At 36.1% G+C, this 20,673-nt stretch overlaps 1 protein-coding gene across 5 annotated transcripts in view; it reads left to right on the top strand.

Annotated features, from left to right (window-relative positions):
• The window catches only part of SPIDR (scaffold protein involved in DNA repair), a 575,751-nt gene that overhangs the window by 382,913 nt on the left and 172,165 nt on the right, over positions 1-20,673 (top strand). For all 5 annotated transcript variants that reach the window (XM_081070679.1, XM_081070676.1, XM_081070677.1 and 2 more), the window contains one exon: positions 20,421-20,616. In XM_081070679.1, the coding sequence (XP_080926805.1) occupies positions 20,421-20,616 (196 nt within the window). The remainder of the gene's footprint in view (positions 1-20,420; positions 20,617-20,673) is intronic.

The following is a 20,673-nucleotide window of genomic DNA, read 5'->3' on the forward strand; positions in this document are numbered from 1 at the left end:
CCACTATGGAAAACAGTATGGAGGTATCTCAGGAATCTGAAAATGGAACTACCCTATGATCCAGTAATTCCACTCCTAGGCATCTATCCGGAGAAATCCAAATCTCCAATTCAAAAATCTGTATGCACTTCTATGTTTATTGCAGCACTATACAAAATAGCCAAGATGTCGAAACAACCGAAATGCCCATCAGTAGATGACTGGATTAAGAAACTGTGGTACATTTATACAATGGAGTATTACGCAGCCATAAAGAAAAAAGAAATCTTACCATTTGCAACAACATGGATGGATCTAGAGAACATTATGTTAAGTGAAATAAGTCAGAAAGAGAAAGACAAGTACCATATGATCTCACTTATATGCGGAATCTAAAGAAAAGAATTAGTGAATGAACTAATCAGAAACAATTTTGGGAACAAAGAGGAAAAACTGAGGGTTGTTAGATGGGCGGGGGGTGGGGATAAGGGGGAAGGTGAGGGGATTAGAAAACAGTCGGTAACCACAAGATGGCCTCAGGGTTTTTGAAAATTAATTTGGGGAACGTAATCAATAATGGTGTAAAGATTTTGTAGGGTATCCAATGGACACATGTCCCATTTGGGAGACCACCTCAGGGATGCTGTAGATGCCTGATCACGGCACTGTACACCAGAAACTAAACAATAATGAATGCCAACTATAATTTTGTATATATAATGTGATGGCTCGGTGCGATGTCGGAGGGATAGTGGATGGGGGGATGGGGGAAAGGGGGTCCACAGTGTGAGGGATATAAATGATGAACATCTAAGTATTACCTTGTCTTGTGCACCTGAAACTAATAAAAAAAAATTAAAACTTTCGTGCATCAAAAGATCCTCTCAAGAGGATGAGAAGACAGCCTACAAAATAGAAGAAAATATTTATTGGCTAATCATATGTGTGTGTATATCTATCTATATATATATATATATATATATACATACACACACACACACACACACACACACACACACACACTAAGGGGTTACTATCTAGAATATATAAAGAACACCTACAATTTAGCATCATCAACAACAAAAACTCAAGGTAGACAAATAACCATTAAGCACATGAAAAGGTGCTTTACAACCTTAATCATTAGAGAAATGCAAATCAAAACCACAATGAGTTACTACTTTATCCCCTTTAAAATGGAACAGAAAATAACAAGTGTTGGTAAGAATGTTGAGAAAGTGCAACATTTATGCACTGTTGGTGGGCAGCTGCTATGCAGAACATTCTGATATTTCCTCAAAAAGTTAATCATAGAATTACCATATGACTCAGTTGTTCCTCTCCTAGGTATATACTTGAAGGAATGAAAACAGGGCCTCAAACAGATTCATGTACATCAGTGTTCATAGCATTATTTGCTATAGCCAAAAGATGGAAAACCCAAGTGTCCATTAACAGATAACTGGATTAATAAAAGTAGTATATACATACCATGGAATATTATTCAGCAATAAAAAGGAATGAAATATGATGCATGCTATAAAATGGATGAACCTTGGAAACATTATGCTAAGTGAAATAAGTCAGAAACAAAAGACCAAATATTGTATGATTCCATGAGATGTCTGGAATAAGAAATTTCAGAGACAGATACTCATTTAGAGGTTAACAGGTTAGGAGTAAGGAGAATGAGGAGTTACTGCTTAATGATTACAGTTTCTGTTTGGGGTGATAAAAAGTTTGGAAATAGGTAGTAGTGATGTACGTACAACATTGTGAATATGATAAATGCCAGTGAATTTATACTTAAAAATGGTTAAAGTGACATATTTTATGTTATATATTTTATTCACAATTTAAAAATTAATAATGTATCCTAAAAACAACTGGATACTTTAAATGGGTGAATTATGTGAGTTATATCTTAATAAAGTTGTTTTTAAAAAATTATGTGTTATTAATATTGCAGATACTATTACTAATGAAAATAACAAATCTCAAACAGTTTTAAAATTATGGTTCTAATATTTTCCTGGTCCCTTCAGCTGAAAATGACCAATTTGCGTGTAAGTTTATTTGTATCTCTCTTTTTTTGAAATTTTATTAAATATATTGGGGTGACATTTTTAGTAAAAGTATATAGGTTTAAGTGTATACGTCTATAATACATCACCTATGTATATTGCATTGTGTGTTCACCACCCAGAGTCAGTACTCTTTCCATCACCATATATTTGATCCCCTTTTCCCTCTTCTACTAGCTCTCCTCCCCACTTATCCTCTGATGACCACTAAACTGTTGTCTGTAAGTTTCTGTTTGTTTGTTTGTCTTGTTCGTTTGTTGCTTTCAGTTTTAAATCCCTCATATGAGTGAAGTCATACGGTTTTCAACTTTTTCTGTCTGACTTTTTTCTCTTAGCATGATAATTTCAAGATCTGTCCATGTCGCAAATGGCAGTGTTTCATCTTTTCTTATGGGCAAGTAATATTCCATTGCATATGTATACCACATCTTCTTTATCCATTCATCTATCGAAAAACAATTTGGTTGTTTCCATGTGTTGGCCACCGCGAATAATGGTGTGGTGAACATAGGGGTACATGTTTCTTTATGGATAAATGTCTTCAGTTGTTTTGGGTAGATACCCATAAGAGGGATTCCTGGATCATATGGTAATTCTATTCTTCACTTTTTGTGGAACCTCCGTACTATTTTCCATAGTTGCTGTACCAATTTACATTCCCACCTGCAGAGTGTGAGGATTCCTTTTCCTCCACATCCTCTTCAACACCTGTTATTACTTGTTTTATTGATACTAGCCATTCTGAAAGGCGTGAGGTGGTATCTCTTTGTGGTTTTGATTTGCATTTTCTTAATAGCTAGTGAAGTTGAGCATTTTTTCATAAATCCTTTGGCCATTTGTACGTCTTCTTGGGAGAAGTGTCTGTTCAGGTCCTCTGCCCATTTTTTAATTAGATTTTTTGTTGTTGAGTTATATGAGTTCTTTATATATTTTGGAGATTAGCCCTTATTGGAAGGGTCTGTTGGTTGCCCCTTTGTTTTATTGATGGTTTCTTTTGCTGTGCAGAAGCTTTTTAGTTTGATATAGTCCCATTCATTTATTTCAGCTTTTATTAATACTTCATTTACTTTGAGGTCAAATTCATACAATCCTCTTTGAACATATGGTTCTTAAGTTTAGTACCTATGCTTTCTTCTATGCAATTTATTTTTTCAGGTCTTATGTTTAGGTGTTTGATCCATTTTGAGTTAATTATGGTATATGGTGACAGGTAACAGTATAGCTTCATTCTTATGCACCTGGTTTTACAATTTTACAATTTTTTTACAATTTTCCCAGCACCGTTTATTGAAAAGGCTTTCTTTGCTCCATTGTATGTGTTGTGCTCCTTTGTCAAAAACTATCTGCCCATAAATATGAGGTCAGACAATTAAGTTCACGAACTTGTTGCAATGACGTTGCTAACCTTTTTTGATGTCGAAAGGATTATTCATTATGAATTTGTACCAACTGGACAGTTAACCAAGTTTACTGTTTCGAAGTGCTGGAAAGCCTGCATGAAAAAGTTAGACGACCTGAACTTTTCACCAACAATTCATGGCTCTTGCATCATGACAATGAACTAGCTCACATGGCACTGTCTGTGAGAGAGTTTTTAGCCAGTAAACAAATAACTGAATTGGGATACTCTGCCTACTCACCTGATATAGCCCTCAATGACTTCTTTCTTTACCTGAAGATAAAGGAAATATTGAAAGGAAGACATTTTGATGACATTCAGGACATCAAGTGTAATTTGACTATAGCTCTGATGGCCATTCCAGGAAAAGAATTCCAAAATTGCTTTGAAGGGTGGACAAGGTGTTAGCATTGGTGCATAGCTTCCCAAGGGGAGTACTTCAAACGTGACCATAGTGATATTCAGCAATAAACTATGTAGCAATTTTTCTAGGATGAGTTCGTGGACTTAACTGTCCTACCTCGTATGTGGGTTTATTTCTGGGTTTTCATTTCTATTCCATTGGTCTTTGTGTCTGTTTTTCTGCCAATACCATGCTATTTTGATTATTGTCACTTTGTAATATAAATAGAAGTCAGGGAGTGTGATACCTCCAGCCTTGTCTTTTTTCTTAAGATTGCTTTGGCTATTTGGGATCTCTTAATAAATCAGTTTCTACCTGGTATGATATGAATTTCTAGTAGAGACAGTATGAGAATCATGATTGCATGATCATCTCAATAAATGCTGAAAACACATTTGACAAAATCCAACACCTTTTAACAATAAAAGCATTCAACAAACTGGAAATTGGAGGGAACTTTCCCAACCTGATACAGGGCATGTACAAAATACCCACAGTTAACGTTATATTTAATGGTGAAAGACTGAATGTTTTTCCTTTGAAATCAGGAACAAGAAAAGGATATCCACTTTTTACCATTTCTAATGAACATTTTCCTGGAGTTTCTACCCAGTGCAATTCAGTGGTAAAAGGAAACAAAATGCATCAACATTGGAAAGGAAGAAATAAAACTATTTCTATTCACAGATGACACAATCTCAAATGTAGACAGTAATCAAGAATTCATTTTTAAAAAATCATTAAAAGTAATAAATGAGTTCAGCAATGTTGCAGAATACAAGATCAATATATAAAAATCAGTTGTATTTTACACTGGAAGTGAAAAACCTGAAAATTAAATTAAGAAAAAGTTCTGTTTACAATAGGATCAAAAGAATTTTTAAATTCGGAATGAATTTTACAAAGAAAGTATAATACTTATACCCTGCAAACTACAAAAACAATGTTTACAGAAATTAATATTGTTAAGATGGCAATACTCATCAAATTGATGTTTAGATTCGACACGGTCCCTATCAGAATCCCAGTTGCTTTTATAGGAATTGACAAGTTAATCCTGAAATTTGTATGCGCACCCATGGGACCCAGAATAGCCAAAGCAGTCTTTTTGGGAAAACGAAGAACAAAGTTAATTTAAAAACTTCTTAATTTAAAAACTTATAGCAAAGCTATAGTAATCAAGGCAATGTGTTACTGCCGTAAGGATGGACATATAGACCAATGGCGTAGATTAGAAAACCCAGAAATAAATCCATGTATCTGTGGTGAGTTGATTTTTAACAAAGGTGACAAGATCATTCAATGATGAAAGACTAATCTTTTCAACAAATGGTCCAGGTAGTACTGAACACATTCAAAATAATGAAGTTGGACTCTTACTTGACACCATATATAAGAAATAACTCAACATTAATCAAAGACCTAAATATAAGAGCCCAAGTATAAAACTTAGAAGAAAACATAGAAGTAAATCTTCATAACCTTGGTTTGGGGGATGGATTGTTAGATAAAACAATAAAAGTATGAGGAACAAAGAAAAAAAATGATAAATCACATATCATCGAAATTAAGAACTTTTATGCTTCTAAAGACACTATCAATAAAGTGAGAAGTAATTATGCTAAGTGAAATAAGCCAGACACAGAAAGACAAATACTGAATGATCTCGTTTATATGTGGAATCTATTAAAATCCGATCTCATAAAAACAGAGTAGAAGAGTGGTTACCAGGGGCTGGGGTTGAGGGAAATTCAGAGATGGTAAAAAGGTACAAACTGTCTGTTACAAATAAGTCCTGGAGACCTAATGTACATCATGGTGACTATAGTTAATAATGTATTGTATATTTGGAATTTGCTAAGAGTAGGTCTTACATGTTCTCACCACACACACATACACACAAAAAGATAATTATGTGAGGTGATAAATGTTAATTAACTTGATTGTGGTAACCATTTCACAATATATGTACAGAGGATGCCAAAAATATGTATACACATTTTAAGAAAGGAAAAAGCTATTAAAATTGTAATACTCAGTATATACTGATAACATAAGATGAATACAAGTCACATTTGACTTCTGCACTTACAAGAGGTGCTCAAAGTGGTTACCATCAGCATCCAGATACTTCTAATAACGGCAAACTACTACTTGAGCAGTGTTGACCAAAGTGTCCACTTGTATACATTTTTTTGGCAACCCCAGTATGTGGGGCTCGAGGGGGGGTTGCCACATACTCATCACTTTTTGCACCTTAAATATATACATTTTTTATTTGTCAATTATACCTCAGTAAAGGTGGTGAGAGAAAAGAAAGTGAACCCATAGAATGGGAGGAAATATTTGCAAATTACATATCTAATAAGTGAGTCATATATAGAATATGTAAAGAACCCTTACAAGTAAAAGATAAAAAGACAACCCAATTTCTAAAATAGGAAAAGAATGTGAATAGACATTTCTCCAAAGAAGACCTACAAATGCCGATGAGAGTAATAATTGAGGTCATGGGTTTTCAAGTCAGACTGCCTCTATTGAATCTTATCCACCACTTATTAGCTGTGGACGCTCAGGCCATTACTGTACTTCTGTGTGCCTCAGAGTGTTTTCTATGAGGTATAAATAGTTAATAATTTGGAAGGTGCCAGGCACATTGGAAGCACGACAAAGTGTTCACTGTGGTTGGCTCTCTTTTAGTCGTAATTATAAACTCAGTCACATTATGGTGTATCACTACCAGTTTAGGAGTTCAGGGCCTTGCTTCCAGTCCTGGCCTTTTCACTCATTGGCTATGTAAATGACACAGTCTTCACCTCTAAAATGGAAATAATTCTATATATACTACTTTCCTCGCAGAGTAGTTACAAGAATCAGATGCAATAATTTAAGGAAAAGTATTTATAAAATTCTCATTTAATTAATGTATTAAATACAAGCATCATAATAATAAACATGATGACTGAACATTATTATAATACATAATAATTGTATGCAGTATTATTATTATGCTTTCTGACTCCTAATAAACTAAACTCTTTGTCAGATTAATACTATTCTTTTTCTTTTGGTCACTGTATTAATCCCACTGATCCATTACATTAATCTTCTTGACCAGACATCACAGATTTACACACTTCTTCCCAGACAGTAAACAACAAAATTGATCTTATTTTGTGATTTGGAATAAATACAGATTTTTTTTAAAGGAGTTTATGGTAATCTACATGTCAGTCACAATTGTTCCTATCAATATATCCAGTGCAAAATATATTCTTGGTTTAATTAGTTGCTAGGCATAGAAAAGATTTCAGAATGCATAACTAGTAGGAAAAGAAAAATGAACATCTATCACAAACCTCAGACTTCCTGAAAACAACTTGCTAAGAGGGTATTTCACGCTTTGACAGTGTTAATAGTGATAGAACTGTCAACCTTTGACAATGATAGAAAATGAAAAGATAGCTCACTTGGTTTTCCTTCTCTGGACTCAATGAAGTTTTTAAAATGTCTATTGTTTCCTGTTACTTAAATTCTCTATATAACATTCTCAGGTAAGTAGAAAGTGTTTTCATACAAAGCATAAGTGTTTGAGCAGTCATAATTGACAAGTTATCATTTTTATTAAATATGCAGTATTACCTATATATAAAAAAGATTTCCGCAAGAAATGCTAGTACTTGAACTCCACTAATGACTGCTACTTTCTAGTTTTTTGTGTATTTCATTCATGTGTGTAACTCTCCCAAATTTTAGCTCATCCTGCCACCATGGCTGCCAACTTCTCAAGGATGCTGAGTATTTAATAGAAAGTAAATGCATATTCTTCAAATTCCTTATACAGAAAAATCAGTGTGAGAGCAGTGTCATGATGTTCACTGGTGTTAAATGGTTGTGTATGTGATTTATCAAGGGAGGTTTAACACCTTAAGTTTGTTTTTATTTTCAGTTAGATCTACAGAAAAGCTATTTAAACATGTTGTAGTATTAATCTCAATGGATACATGCTCTGTAAACTTACTTTTTGGTCATCACATAACATTTGTGGCAATAAGGTAGAGATATGATTGTAAAGTCCACACCAATTAATATTTGACTGTAGTATAAAAAGAAATTGAGAGGTAATACTACCTACAGAAATAATGCTGGCACCATGGATATCAATGTTTAAAAGCTATAATTTCCTTTGCCTGTTAATAGAGGAAACTGAACATGTGAATATTTCCTGCGGAGACTCTGTGATGTGCTAGTGAAACATTTGTGCATCACATTAAATCTAAATTATGATCATTGCCACCAGGCAGCCTCTTGAGTGCTCCATACATTTCCTTCCTTTTGTCTTCACACATCCTGACCTTGGGACCCCTTATCTGCCTACCTCTCCTGGGAAGCCTTTTCTAACCCCAATAGGTTACTCCCACACGGTCCTCCCTCTGAGTAACATATCCAAGTAACACCTTTTCCTTTTGCAGTAAGTCTGTCCACTAACCTTCTTGTCTATGAGTGGATTCCCAGTTCCCTGGCTCAGTGCTTGGCACGTCATAGGTGATCAGTAAAAAGAGAGTAAAATTAACCAAATGGACTTAGATATGGGTTTTAAGGTCTTTCCATATCCACTAGCCTTGCGAATATTTTATGTAGATATGTTGTTAAATTTGAATGATTTTCCCAAATCATATGAGCATAAAAATTTATATCTGTGACTAAAATTTCAGTCTTCCAATATTATACTGAATCATATTTTAAACCTCATTGAGATTCTGTAATTCAGAAATTATGATTCTATCTAGTTCTACTAATGCTTACCTGTGTAGTTACATTTGAAGATAAAGGGGACTTGTGAATATCTGAGAAATTTAGACAAGATTTTAAAAGTCTGTTTACCTTAAATTACAGAAATCAATTATTTTCAAATTCTAGTACTGTTTTTACAGAAATAAGTAATGTGCTAATCAAAAATTAGTTGTACCTGGATCCAAGATGGAGCAGTAGATAGATGCTGTGCTTGCTTCCTCCCATGACCATGTCAGAATTACAACTAAATTGTAGAACAATCAACCTGGAGAACCATCTGAAGTCTACCTGAACAGAAGTTTTATAACTAAGTATGTAAAGAAGAAGCCATGTCGAAACTGGTAGGGGGGGCAGAGATGTGAAACAGATTAACCCCAATCTTTGTGTGGTGGATGAAAATTGGGAAGGACATCTCGGCCATAAAGGTTCCCCACGGAGGAGCGAGGGACCCCATCCCCAAACCATACTCCCGAACCCAGAATACTGGTACCAGCAAGAGGAGCCCCACAACATCCAGCTGTGAAAAACACTGGATTCTGACTGGGTGGGACAGAGGCTGTGGTAAACCCAGACATCCTCTTAAAAGGCCCACACAGACTCGCTTGTAGGCATTCACCCTCAGTTCCAGTGGAGGGACAGTGACTCAGGGGACATCAGAGTCATCAGAGGGGCAGACTAAGGTGTACAGCTTCAGGTAATGGCTAGAAGATAGTCGCCATTTTCTCTGTGTGGGGTCCTGCTTCCATGCAGCTGGCAGATAGGCACCATCTTTACTATGTTGAGCCCTCCACAATGTCCATGGCCAAATCTAAATCTGAATTGGCCTGGTGAGCTCTGCTTCTTTCACCCTCATGACTCACTGAGACCCCCCCACACTCACCTCCATACTGCATGAGGCTTTATCAGCAGCTGAACCTTATAGGAGCTGGCTACCAGCAGCAGGCCTCAGTGTGTCCTGGCTTTTTTTAATTTACCCCAGACCAGGTACTGGTGACACCCATCCTCAGTTCATAGCGAGGCCTCTCCCACATTCCTCTAGGCCCTGCACAGGCAGTGACCAACTGTGAATTGCTTTGTCTTTTATACCAGGTAGTCCCAACTGGTTACAGGCAGTGGCTGACCTGAGCCTGCACCGAGGCCCCTCCCAAGAGGCCCCAGAACCAACATACTTGGTGATTGGTTTCAGACCACAGCAGAGCACCACCTAGCCCCACACGAGGCATACTCAAAGAACAGTCTCAATAGGCACCAGAACCTGCTGGGGGGAATCCCGTTCTGAGTGGTAAGCCCCACCCCATACAGAATCCCATAAGATGTGAACATGGCCAAACCCCACAGCCAGTCAGCCTGAGGGTCGATCCCACCCACTGACAAGCCAATAGCAATCAAGGCTCAAATATAACAGGAGGGCACACACAACACACACAAGGAACACTTCCTGTAGCACCCAGTGCAGGTGACCAAGGAGACTGTGCCACTGGACCCCACAGGGCAGCCACTATATAAGGCCACCCGGCAAGCTTGGGAGACAAAGTAGATCTACCTAATACATAGAAACAAACACAGACCATCAACTAAAATGAGACAACAAAGAAATACATCCCAAATGAAAGAACCGGAGAAAACTCCAGAAGAAGAACAAAACGAAATAGAGGCAAGCTATCTATCAGAGACAGAGTTCAAAATATTGGTTACAAGGATGCTCAAGAAACTTAGTGAGAACTTCAACAAAGAGATTGGAAGCATAGAAAAAGACATAGAAAGCATAAAAAAGGACCGGTCAGAAGTGAAGATTACAATACTTGAAGTGAAGAGTGTACTAGAAATCAAATCACCAGACTAGATGAAGTAGAGAATTCAATCAACAATTTGGAAGACAAGCTAGTTGAAAATACCCAATCAGAATGCAAAAGGAAAAAAGAATTAAAAAAAAAATGAGGATGGTTTAAGAGACCTCTGGGATATCAATATCAAGCATAACAAAATTCGCATCATGGGGGTACCAAAACGAAAAGAGATAAAGCAAGGGATTGAGAACCTATTTCAAGAAATAATGACTGTAAACTTTCCTAGCCCAGTGAAGGAAATAGACATACAAGTCCAGGAAGCACAGAGAGTTCCAAACAGATGAACCCAAATAGGCCCACACTAAGACATATTGTAATTAAATTGGAAAAGATTAAAGACATGAGAGAATCCTAAAAGCAGCAAGAGAAAGGCAACTAGTAACTTACTAGGGAGCGCCCATAAGATTTTCAGCTGATTTTTCAACAGAAACATTGCAGGACAGAGGGATTGGCATGAAATATTCAAAGTGATGAAAACCAAGGATCTACAACCAAGACTACTCTACCCAGCAAGGTCATCATTTAAAATCAAAGGACAGATAAAGAGCTTACCAGTCAAGAGAAGCTAAAGGAGTTCATCACCACCAAATCAGTATTACCGGGAATGTTAGAAGGACTTCTTTAAAGATGAAAAAAAAAGTGATCAAAAATATGAATAATAAACTGACAATGACTACATATCTATCAACAATTACTTTCAACGTACATGGATTAAATGCAATGATCAAAAACATAAGGTAGGTGGGTAAGAAAACCAAACCCTTACATGTGCTGACTACAAAAGACTCACTTCAGATTGAGAGACACACACAGACTGAAAGTAAAAGGATGGAAAAAGTTATTTCCTGAAAATGGAAAGAAAAAAAAAAGCTTGGGTAGCAATACGTATACCAGACAAAGTAGACTTTAAGTTGTGTGGCTTAAAGTCTATAATAAGAAAGAAAGGAGGACCCAGTAATCCCACTTCTGGGTATTTATTTATCTGAAGAAAACCAAAACGCTACTTAAAGGTGATGTGTGCATCCATGTGTTCATTGCAGCATTATTTACAATGGCCAAGATGTGGAGGCAGCCTGAATGTCCATTGATGGATGAATGGATAAAGAGGAGGTGGTACATATATATGAGTACAATGAAGGGAATGGGTTCTTGCCATGTGCATCATTGTGGGTGTACTTGAAAAGTATTGTGTTAAGCGGAGTATGTCAGACAGAGAAAGACAGATGCAATGTGATTTCACTTATATGTGGAATCTAAACAAAATAAACAACAGAAACAGACTCATAGGTGCAGAGAACATGTTGATGGTTGCTAGATGGGAGGGGGTTGGGGGACAGGTAAAAAACGGGAAGGGATTAAGAAGTACAAATTGATTATTACAAAGTAGTTATGGGGATGTAAAATATAGCATAAGGAATATACTCAATAATTTTGTAATAACTATGTATGGTGTCCAGATGGGTACTAGATATATCAGAGTGATAGATGGGAGAGGAGTTGAGGGACAGGGTGAAAAAGGTGAAAGGATTAAGAAGTAGAAACTGCCAGTTACAAAGTAGTTATGGGAATGTAAATATAACAGGAGGGCTCAAATATAACAGGAGGGCACACTCAACGCACCCAAGCATAGGTAATATAGTCAGTAATATGGTAATAGCTATGTATAGTGCCAGGTGAGTACAAGACTAGTTGGGGAAGCACTTAAATTATACAAACGTCTAACCACTGAGCTGTATACCTGAAATTAATACAAAATAACTTGAATATTAATTAATTGAATATTAATTTATTGATTGAATATTAACTTTGAATATTAATCAATTGAATATTAACTTTAAATGTTAATTAATTGAATGTTGATTTATTAATTGAATATTAATTTATTAATGTTTACTAATTTATCAATATATTGATTTATTAATAAATTTATTTATTTATTAATATGTTTATATATATTTATTAATTTATTGATTTATTAATATAATTAGTATAATGTTAATTAAATAATATTAATTTAAGCCTGAGTGGCCGGCAACCATCGTGAGCTGCTGTAGGCTTCCGTGAGTGGCGAGCAGCCAGCGTGAATGGCCGGCAGTGAGCGAGAGCTGCTGTGAGCTGCTGACTGCTGACTGACTGCTGGGGAATGGGGAGGGTCACAAGGCTCATAATACCAGTATAGGCCAGGGAGCTGTGTCCTACACAATGAGACAGAAACAGTGGCTTGAACTGGAGTGGGGGGGTAGATGGGAGAAAAGGGGGGGAAAGTTCAAATTTACAGGTATAAAACAAGTCATGGGGATGTAGTGTACAGTATGGGGAATACAGTCAATAATATTGATAGCATCATATGGTCTCTGGTGGTTGCTGGACTTACAGTGATCAGTTCTTTAGGTACATAAATGTTGAACTATGGTGTACACCTGAAAAAAAATTAGTTGTATCTGCTCATAGATACAGAGAATAGATTGCTGGTTGCCAGAGGTGGGGTTGGGGGATGGGCAAAATGGGTGAAGGGAGTCAAAAGGTACAAACTTCCAGTTATAAAATAAATAAGTCATGGAATGGAATGGAATGTACGACATGGTGACTATAGTTAATAACAATGTATTGCATATTTGAAAGTTGCTAAGAGAATAGATCTTAAAAGTCTTCTCAAGAAAAACTTTGTATGGTGATGGATATTAACTAAATTCATTTTGCAATAAATTCATTATACAAATATTGAAGAATTAAGTTGTATACCTGAAATGAGTATAGTGTTATACAGTAGTTCACCTCACCTGCGGTTTCACTTTCCGTGATTTTTACTTACCCATGGTCAATGGCAGTCTGAAAATATTAAATTGAAAATTTGAGAAATAAACAATTCATAAATTTTAAATTGTGTACCTTTCTGAGTAGTATGATGAAATTTTGCGCCAGCCTGCTCCATCCTACCTGGAACAGGAGTCTTTATCCAGTGTAACCATGCTGTAGATGACCTGTAAGTCATTTAGTAGTGGTCTGGGTTATCAGATCAACTATCTAGGTTTTCAATGCTTGTGTTCAGGTAACCCTTATTTTACTTAATAATAGCCCCAAAGGGCAAGAGTAGTGATACTGGCAATTCAGATTTGCCAAAAAGAAACCAAAAAGTGCTTTCTTTAAGTGAAAAGGTAAGTATAGTACAATAAGACATTTAGAGAGAGAGAAAGACCACATTCATATAACTTTTATTACAGTATGTTATAATTGTTCTGTTTTATTATTGCTGTTAATCTTTTATTGTTCATAATTTATAAATTAAATTTTATTACAGGTATGTATGTGTAAGACCAAAATACATTATATATAGGATTCAGTACCATCCAAGGTTTCTGGCATCCACTGGGCATCTGGAAACATATCCCTCTGTTAATAAGGAGAGACTACTGTATGTCAGTTATGTCTCAATTTAAAAAAAAAAAAATTAGTTGTATCTGTTTAAGAAGCTTTGCCAGACTTTCTTTCCTAAGGACTATAATTTTGTTACTTTACATGTGGTTTAAAGTAATAAACTAAATTTCCTTACAAATAATTTCTATTCTAGACTAATTCAGTTTGAGAAACTTGAATCACGAAGAATTTTACTAAATATATATATCCATACATTTTGTTTTATGTATAATTAAATAAATGTCATTTATAAATGTTCCCTGGAAGTTTCGCTTTGGTTTCCTGCAGAAGATATAAGGCTGGATGCGCAGGCCACGTGCTTCAGTAGCATGGCCTTAGTTCTTGTATCTGTCAGAGCCCCAGAGCTGAGCCAAAGGACCATTATTTCTACCTTAGGTTTCCCTTTGTTTAAGCAAAGTTGATAACACTAATATACATATGAAAGTGCTATTTTTCAAAATATAAAATTATTCAGCCACATTTCAAACTAGAGTTGAAACTTTTTTTTGCTATGTTTGTAATGATTTGTTTAATTATAAAAGAGGTCCACATTAATAGTTTCCAGGTAAATCAATGACTTTTTAAAATCTGCCTGTTTGGGATGAAACTATGTATCATGTCTATAATCTCCAGGAATCTGGGGATTTGGGTCAACTTTAACTTTGTTACCAAAGCAGAGGGCTGGATGAGTAAACAGAAATGCCTGTGACGTTATAAAATAATAAGAATTTATTATAATTAAAGACATTATTCCCTTCAACTGTATCACTTAGTTTCCTATCTTTTGGAGAAGCGTAGAAGATTAATTTAATGTTTATTTTTGTCAGCTAAATTCATTTTTTCCCCATTTAAAACTAAAAGAGTGAATGTATTTATTGCTAAAATGGTCCCCTGCCAGGTCAGCCTTCTTTGTCAGATTACTATGAATTGTAGAATTTCAAAGTTAATTTTTTATCAAGAATGTTTTGTCTTTGTCTATGAGTTTTTGTGGTTACCAGAGGGTAAGGGGGTGAGGGGAGGGAAATGAAGGTAAGGGGGATCAAATATATGGTGATGGAAGGAGAACTGACTCTGTGTGGTGAACACACAATGGGATTTATAGATGATGTAATACAGAATTGTACACCTGAAATCTATGTAATTTCACTAACAATTGTCACCCCAATAAATTACCAAAAAAAAGAAACTACTTCTTATATCATTTCCCTCTCCCCATTTATAATATGATTGTCTTAAATATTTTCTGTGCATACATTTAGTACCGTATCACATAGTGTTATAATTTTGCTTCAATCCAAACAAAATTTGAAAACTCAAAGGAGTAGAAAAGCCTCTTGCATTTGCCAATATTTTTTTCCATTTTTATTTCTTTCCACAGATTTTGAGTTTCTGTTCATTGTTTTTACAGTCTGTTTTCTTTGTTGTTCATATTGGTTAATTTCTATTATTTTATCTTCAGGTTCACTGATTCTTTTCTCTGTCCCCTCCATTCTGCTGTTGAACCCATCCTTTGAGTTTTTTATTTTTATTATTGTATTTCTTAGTTCTAAAGTTTCCATTTAAAAAATATTTCTTTACCAAGACTTTATATTTCTTTACTGAGACTTTCCATTTTTTTGTTTGTCTTGTATGCATTTGTAATTCTAATTGAAGCATGTTTATAATGGCTGCTTTAGAATCTTTGTCAGGTAATTCTAACATCTGTGTCATCTGACAACCTGTACATTTTGGATATTATTATATGAGACTATGAATCTTACTTAGACCTATTTTAGGTGTCTTTGACTGACACTGCTGTCAGAAATGGAAGGGAGTAGAAGGCTTGTTACTGCCAGGTAGAAGTAGAAGTTCAGATTTCCCACTTGTCCTCCAATGATACCTGAGAGGGAAATGACTTTTTTATTGCTTAGCATATGTGAGTTTCAGCTTCCTGCTGGACTTCAATAGATGTCACCCTGGCTGGGAGGGTGCCTTGTTACTTCTCTCCACATGGCTTCCACTGACGATACTGGAAGAAGGTAGTGGGGTGGAGCATAAGGTGGCCTCAGTACCGCTGGGCAGTGGTAAAAGTCTGGACTCTCGGCTAGGCCTATTGTTACTGTATGCTAGAGTAGTGAGGAAGGATGTTTGGTTACTAATGTTAGGTGGGGGTGGAAGTCCAGGGCCCACAGGTGGTCCCCACTGTCTTGATTTGTATATGCGGGGGAGAGGGCTCATTACAAGCCTTTCCAGTTCCTCTGAGGAATTGGTCCGTTTCATCTAAGTTGTTAAAATTTTTGTATGTAGAGTTGTGCATAGTAGTCCCTTACTAGCTTTGTGATAGTCTGTAGTAATGTCCTCTGTTTCATTCTTGATACTGGCAGTTTGTGTCTTCTTTGTCTTTTTCCTTTGTCAGTCAATTTTATTGATCATATAAAAAACCAACTCTTTGTTGCAGTGATGAAAATCCCAACACCCTATCTTACCTTTTATCACACCACCCTAACTGGGCTATACAGACTCTTCATTACTACCTGATAAAGGTGGAAGTCTGGGCTCCCTACTTGCCCTTTGCCATTGTGCATGGTGATGGGTCACAATTTTTATGTGATGTTGGCCTAAAGTAGAGCAGTTATTTTCTAAAAGTTTTTGTCTCACTCAGCTGCTCCTTCCCTAGTACTTTGGTTAAAGAAAGTAAGGTTTTATATGGGGCTTTCTTTGTACCTATTACTGCTTCCAGGTTGCCAGGTTCTTCAGTTCCAAGTCTGTGATATAAGAAGCAAAAAGAAAATCTAGGAACTCAATACTATGCTGTTCCTTAGATTCCAAGGACCCTCGGTCCTAGCTGGTCTGCCTTCTGTCCACCTTAGTTTCATCTTATATTTAGTTTCATATGTCAAGCATTTAGTTGTCCTTATTGAAAGAATGTCTCCTCTTATAAGTTTCATCTTATATTTAGTTTCATATGTCAAGCATTTAGTTGTCCTTATTGAAAGAATGTCTCCTCCATCTTTCTAGGAGTGGAAGCCATAATTTTTTCCTTAATGTTAAGCAGCACTACCTGTTTTTGAGACATGAGTGTTAGTCTTCTGAAATCTTATGTCTGAGAGGAACCAGAAGAATTTGTCTGTTATATTCCCAGACTTCTTTTCTTCTTAAAAGTGAGGTATTTCAACAAAGGATTATCAAAGAATACCATGAAGGACTATATGCCACCAAATTTAATAACTTAGAAGAAATGGACAAGTTCTTAGAAACATATAGCCTTCCAAGGCAGAATCATGAAGAACTGGAAAATCTAAACAGGCCGATCACCAGTAACGAAATTGAATCAGTCATCAAAAACCTTCCCAAAATCAAAAGTCCTGGACCAGATGGCTTCACCAGTGAATTCTACCAAACCTTCAAAGAGGATCTAATACCAATCCTGCTCAAACTCTTCCAAAAATTGAAAAAGAGTCAGTACTCCCTAACTCATTTTATGAAGCCAACGTTACCCTGATACCAAAACCTGGTAAGGACAACACAAAAAAAGAAAACTACAGACCTATATCTCTGATGAATACAGATGCTAAAATCCTACACAAAATTCTAGCAAATCGAATACAACAATGCATTAAAAAGATTATTCATCACGACCAAGTGGGGTTCATCCCCGGGGCACAAGGATGGTTCAACATTCGCAAATCCACCAATGTGATACATCACATAAACAAAATAAAGGACAAAAATCATATGATTCTATCAATTGATGCAGAAAAAGCATTTGATAAGATACAACATCCATTTTTGATTAAAACACTTACTAAAATTGGTATAGAAGGAAAATACCTCAACATAATAAAGGCCATATACGACAAGCCCTCAGCTAATCTCATAATTAATGGTGAAAAGCTGAAGCCCTTTGCTCTACATTCAGGAACACGACAAGGTTGTCCCCTATCACCTCTGCTTTTCAACATAGTGTTGGAAGTTCTCGCCAGAGCTATCAGGCAAGAGAAAGAAATAAAAGGCATCCAAATTGGGAATGAAGAAGTTACATTGTCACTCTTTGCAGATGACATGATGCTATATATAGAAAACCCTAAGGACTCCACCAAAAAGCTATTAGAAACAATCAATGAATGCAGTAAAGTTGCTGGCTACAAAATCAACGTACAAAACTCCATTGCTTTCCTATATACCAACAATGAAATCTCAGAAAAAGAGATAGAAAAAAGAATTCCTTTTGCAATTGCAGCAAAAAGAATAAAATACCTAGGAATAAACTTAACCAAGGATGTGAAGGATTTATATGCTGAAAATTATAAGACATTTTTGAAAGAAATTGAAGAAGACACAAAGAAATGGAAAGACATTCCGTGCTCATGGATTGGAAGAATCAACATAGTTAAAATGGCCGTATTACCCAAAGCCATATACAGATTTAATGCAATCCCCCATTAAAATCCCAATGGCATTTTTTAAAGAAATAGAACAAAAAATCATCAGATTTGTTTGGAACCACAAAAGACCCAGAATAGCCAAAGCAATATTAAAAAAAAAAGAACAATACTGGAGGTATCACACTCCCTGATTTTTGCTTGTACTACAGGGCTACAATAATCAAAACAGCTTGGTATTGGTGGAAAAACAGACACATAGACCAATGGAATAGAATTGAGAACCCAGAAATAAAACCACATAAATATGGACAGATAATTTTTGACAAAGAAGCTAAAAGCATACAATGGAGGAAAGACAGCCTCCTCAATAAATGGTGCTGGCAGAATTGGATAGCTACGTGCAAAAGAATGAAACTGGACTGCTATCTGTCACCATGTACCAAAATTAATTCAAAATGGATCAAAGACTTAAGCATAAGACCTGACACAATAAACTGCATTGAAGAAAACATAGGTACTAAACTTACGGACCTTGGGTTCAAAGAGCATTTTATGAATTTGACTCCAAAGGCAATGGAAGTAAAAACTAAAATAAACGAATGGGATTATATGAAACTGAAAAGCTTCTGCACAGCAAAAGAAACTATTGACAAAATAATGAGGCAACCAACTGAATGGGAGAAGATTTTTGCAAACAGTGCCTCTGATAAGGGGCTAATATCCAAAATATACAAGGAACTCATGAAACTCAACAACAAAAAGACAAACAACCCAATTGAAAAATGGACAGAGGACCTGAAGAGACATTTCTCCAAAGAGGATATACAAATGGCAAATAGACATATGAAAAAATGCTCAACATCGCTAATCACCAGAGAAATGCAAATGAAAACCACAATGAGATATCACCTCACCCCAGTCAGAATGGCTTTCATCAATAAGACAAATAGTAACAAGTGTTGGAGAGGCTGTGGAGAAAAAGGAACCCTCATACACTGTTGGTGGGAATGCAGACTGGTGCAGCCGCTATGGAAGGCAGTGTGGAGGTTTCTCAAGAAATTACGAATAGAATTACCATATGACCCAGCAATCGCTCTTCTGGGTATCTACCCAAAAAATCTGAAAGCATTCCTCTATAGAGACACGTGTACTCCAATGTTCATTGCAGCTTTGTTTACGGTGGCCAAGACATGGAAACAACCAAAATGTCCTTCGATAGATGAATGGATAAAGAAGTTGTGGTATATATACACAATGGAATACTATTCGGCGTTAAGGAAAGATGATATAGGAGCATTTGTGACAACATGGATGGATCTTGAGAGTATAATGCTAAGTGAAATAAGTCAGACAGACAAAGCAGAGAACCGTATGATTTCACTGATATGTGGTATATAAACCAAAAAGAACAAGACAAACAAATGAGAAAGAAAAACACAGACAATAATTTAGTGGTTACCAGAGGGTAATGGGGTGGGAGGTTGGTGATGAGGGTAAAGGGGATCAAATATATGGTGATGGAAGGAGAACTGACTCTGGGTGGTGAACACACAATGGGATTTATAGACAATGTAATACAGAATTGTACACCTGAAATCTATGTAAATTTACTAACAATTGTCACCCCAATAAATTTAATTTAAAAAAAAGTGAGGTATTTCAGTGACTATGGTCCATTTGAAAGCATTCCTTTGGCATTTGATGTCATGTTATTTGAAAGATTAGAGCGTCAGAATGTCTGATGGTTTTATTTGTAAATAGCATTTATTTCAATGTCAGGGTAATTCTTTAAGCCTGTTGACAGTCTTTGCTCACTTCCTGTGTTTCTCCTTGAGGCATCCTAACACCATCATCTACCAGAGTAGGAGGACCTGAGGGAGCTCAAGCCTAAGCATTTAGATGGATGGCCTTCTTTTATTATATCTTCTCCTGACACAGGACTTTCACTGGAAAAGTAAAATCAGATCCATTGACAATCACTTCTGAGCATGTGAGGGTAGCTGTCACTCAGTGGGCTGGCTAGGTTTTATCTGTCCATAATAGGCAAGTCATTGCTCTTTGTATTCCTGATTTAGCAAGGACATGAGGGGAATCCAGCTTTGCAAATAAACTGTTATATATCTTTCCCTTTTCCAGGCAAATGCTTGTTGTCCCAAATGGAACCTGCCCTCTTATTCTGAATACTTATTTTTGTCAGAAAGTTGTTGCCAAAGAAGATTCAAGAATAACACATGAAGCACAATATTGGGACACATCCCTTCCAAGAAGCAGCATCACTTTGGCCCAAATGTTTAGATTTAAAAGTCTAACAAATAATTCACCTGAAAGCCAGGTAAACTCTCATTGGCTTAGATGTTTTGCACTTTGTTGAATTTGAAAGGGTTTTAGG

The sequence above is a fragment of the Rhinolophus hipposideros genome (assembly GCF_964194185.1).
Source record: "Rhinolophus hipposideros genome assembly, chromosome: 13".
NCBI classification, from domain to species: Eukaryota; Metazoa; Chordata; class Mammalia; order Chiroptera; family Rhinolophidae; genus Rhinolophus; species Rhinolophus hipposideros.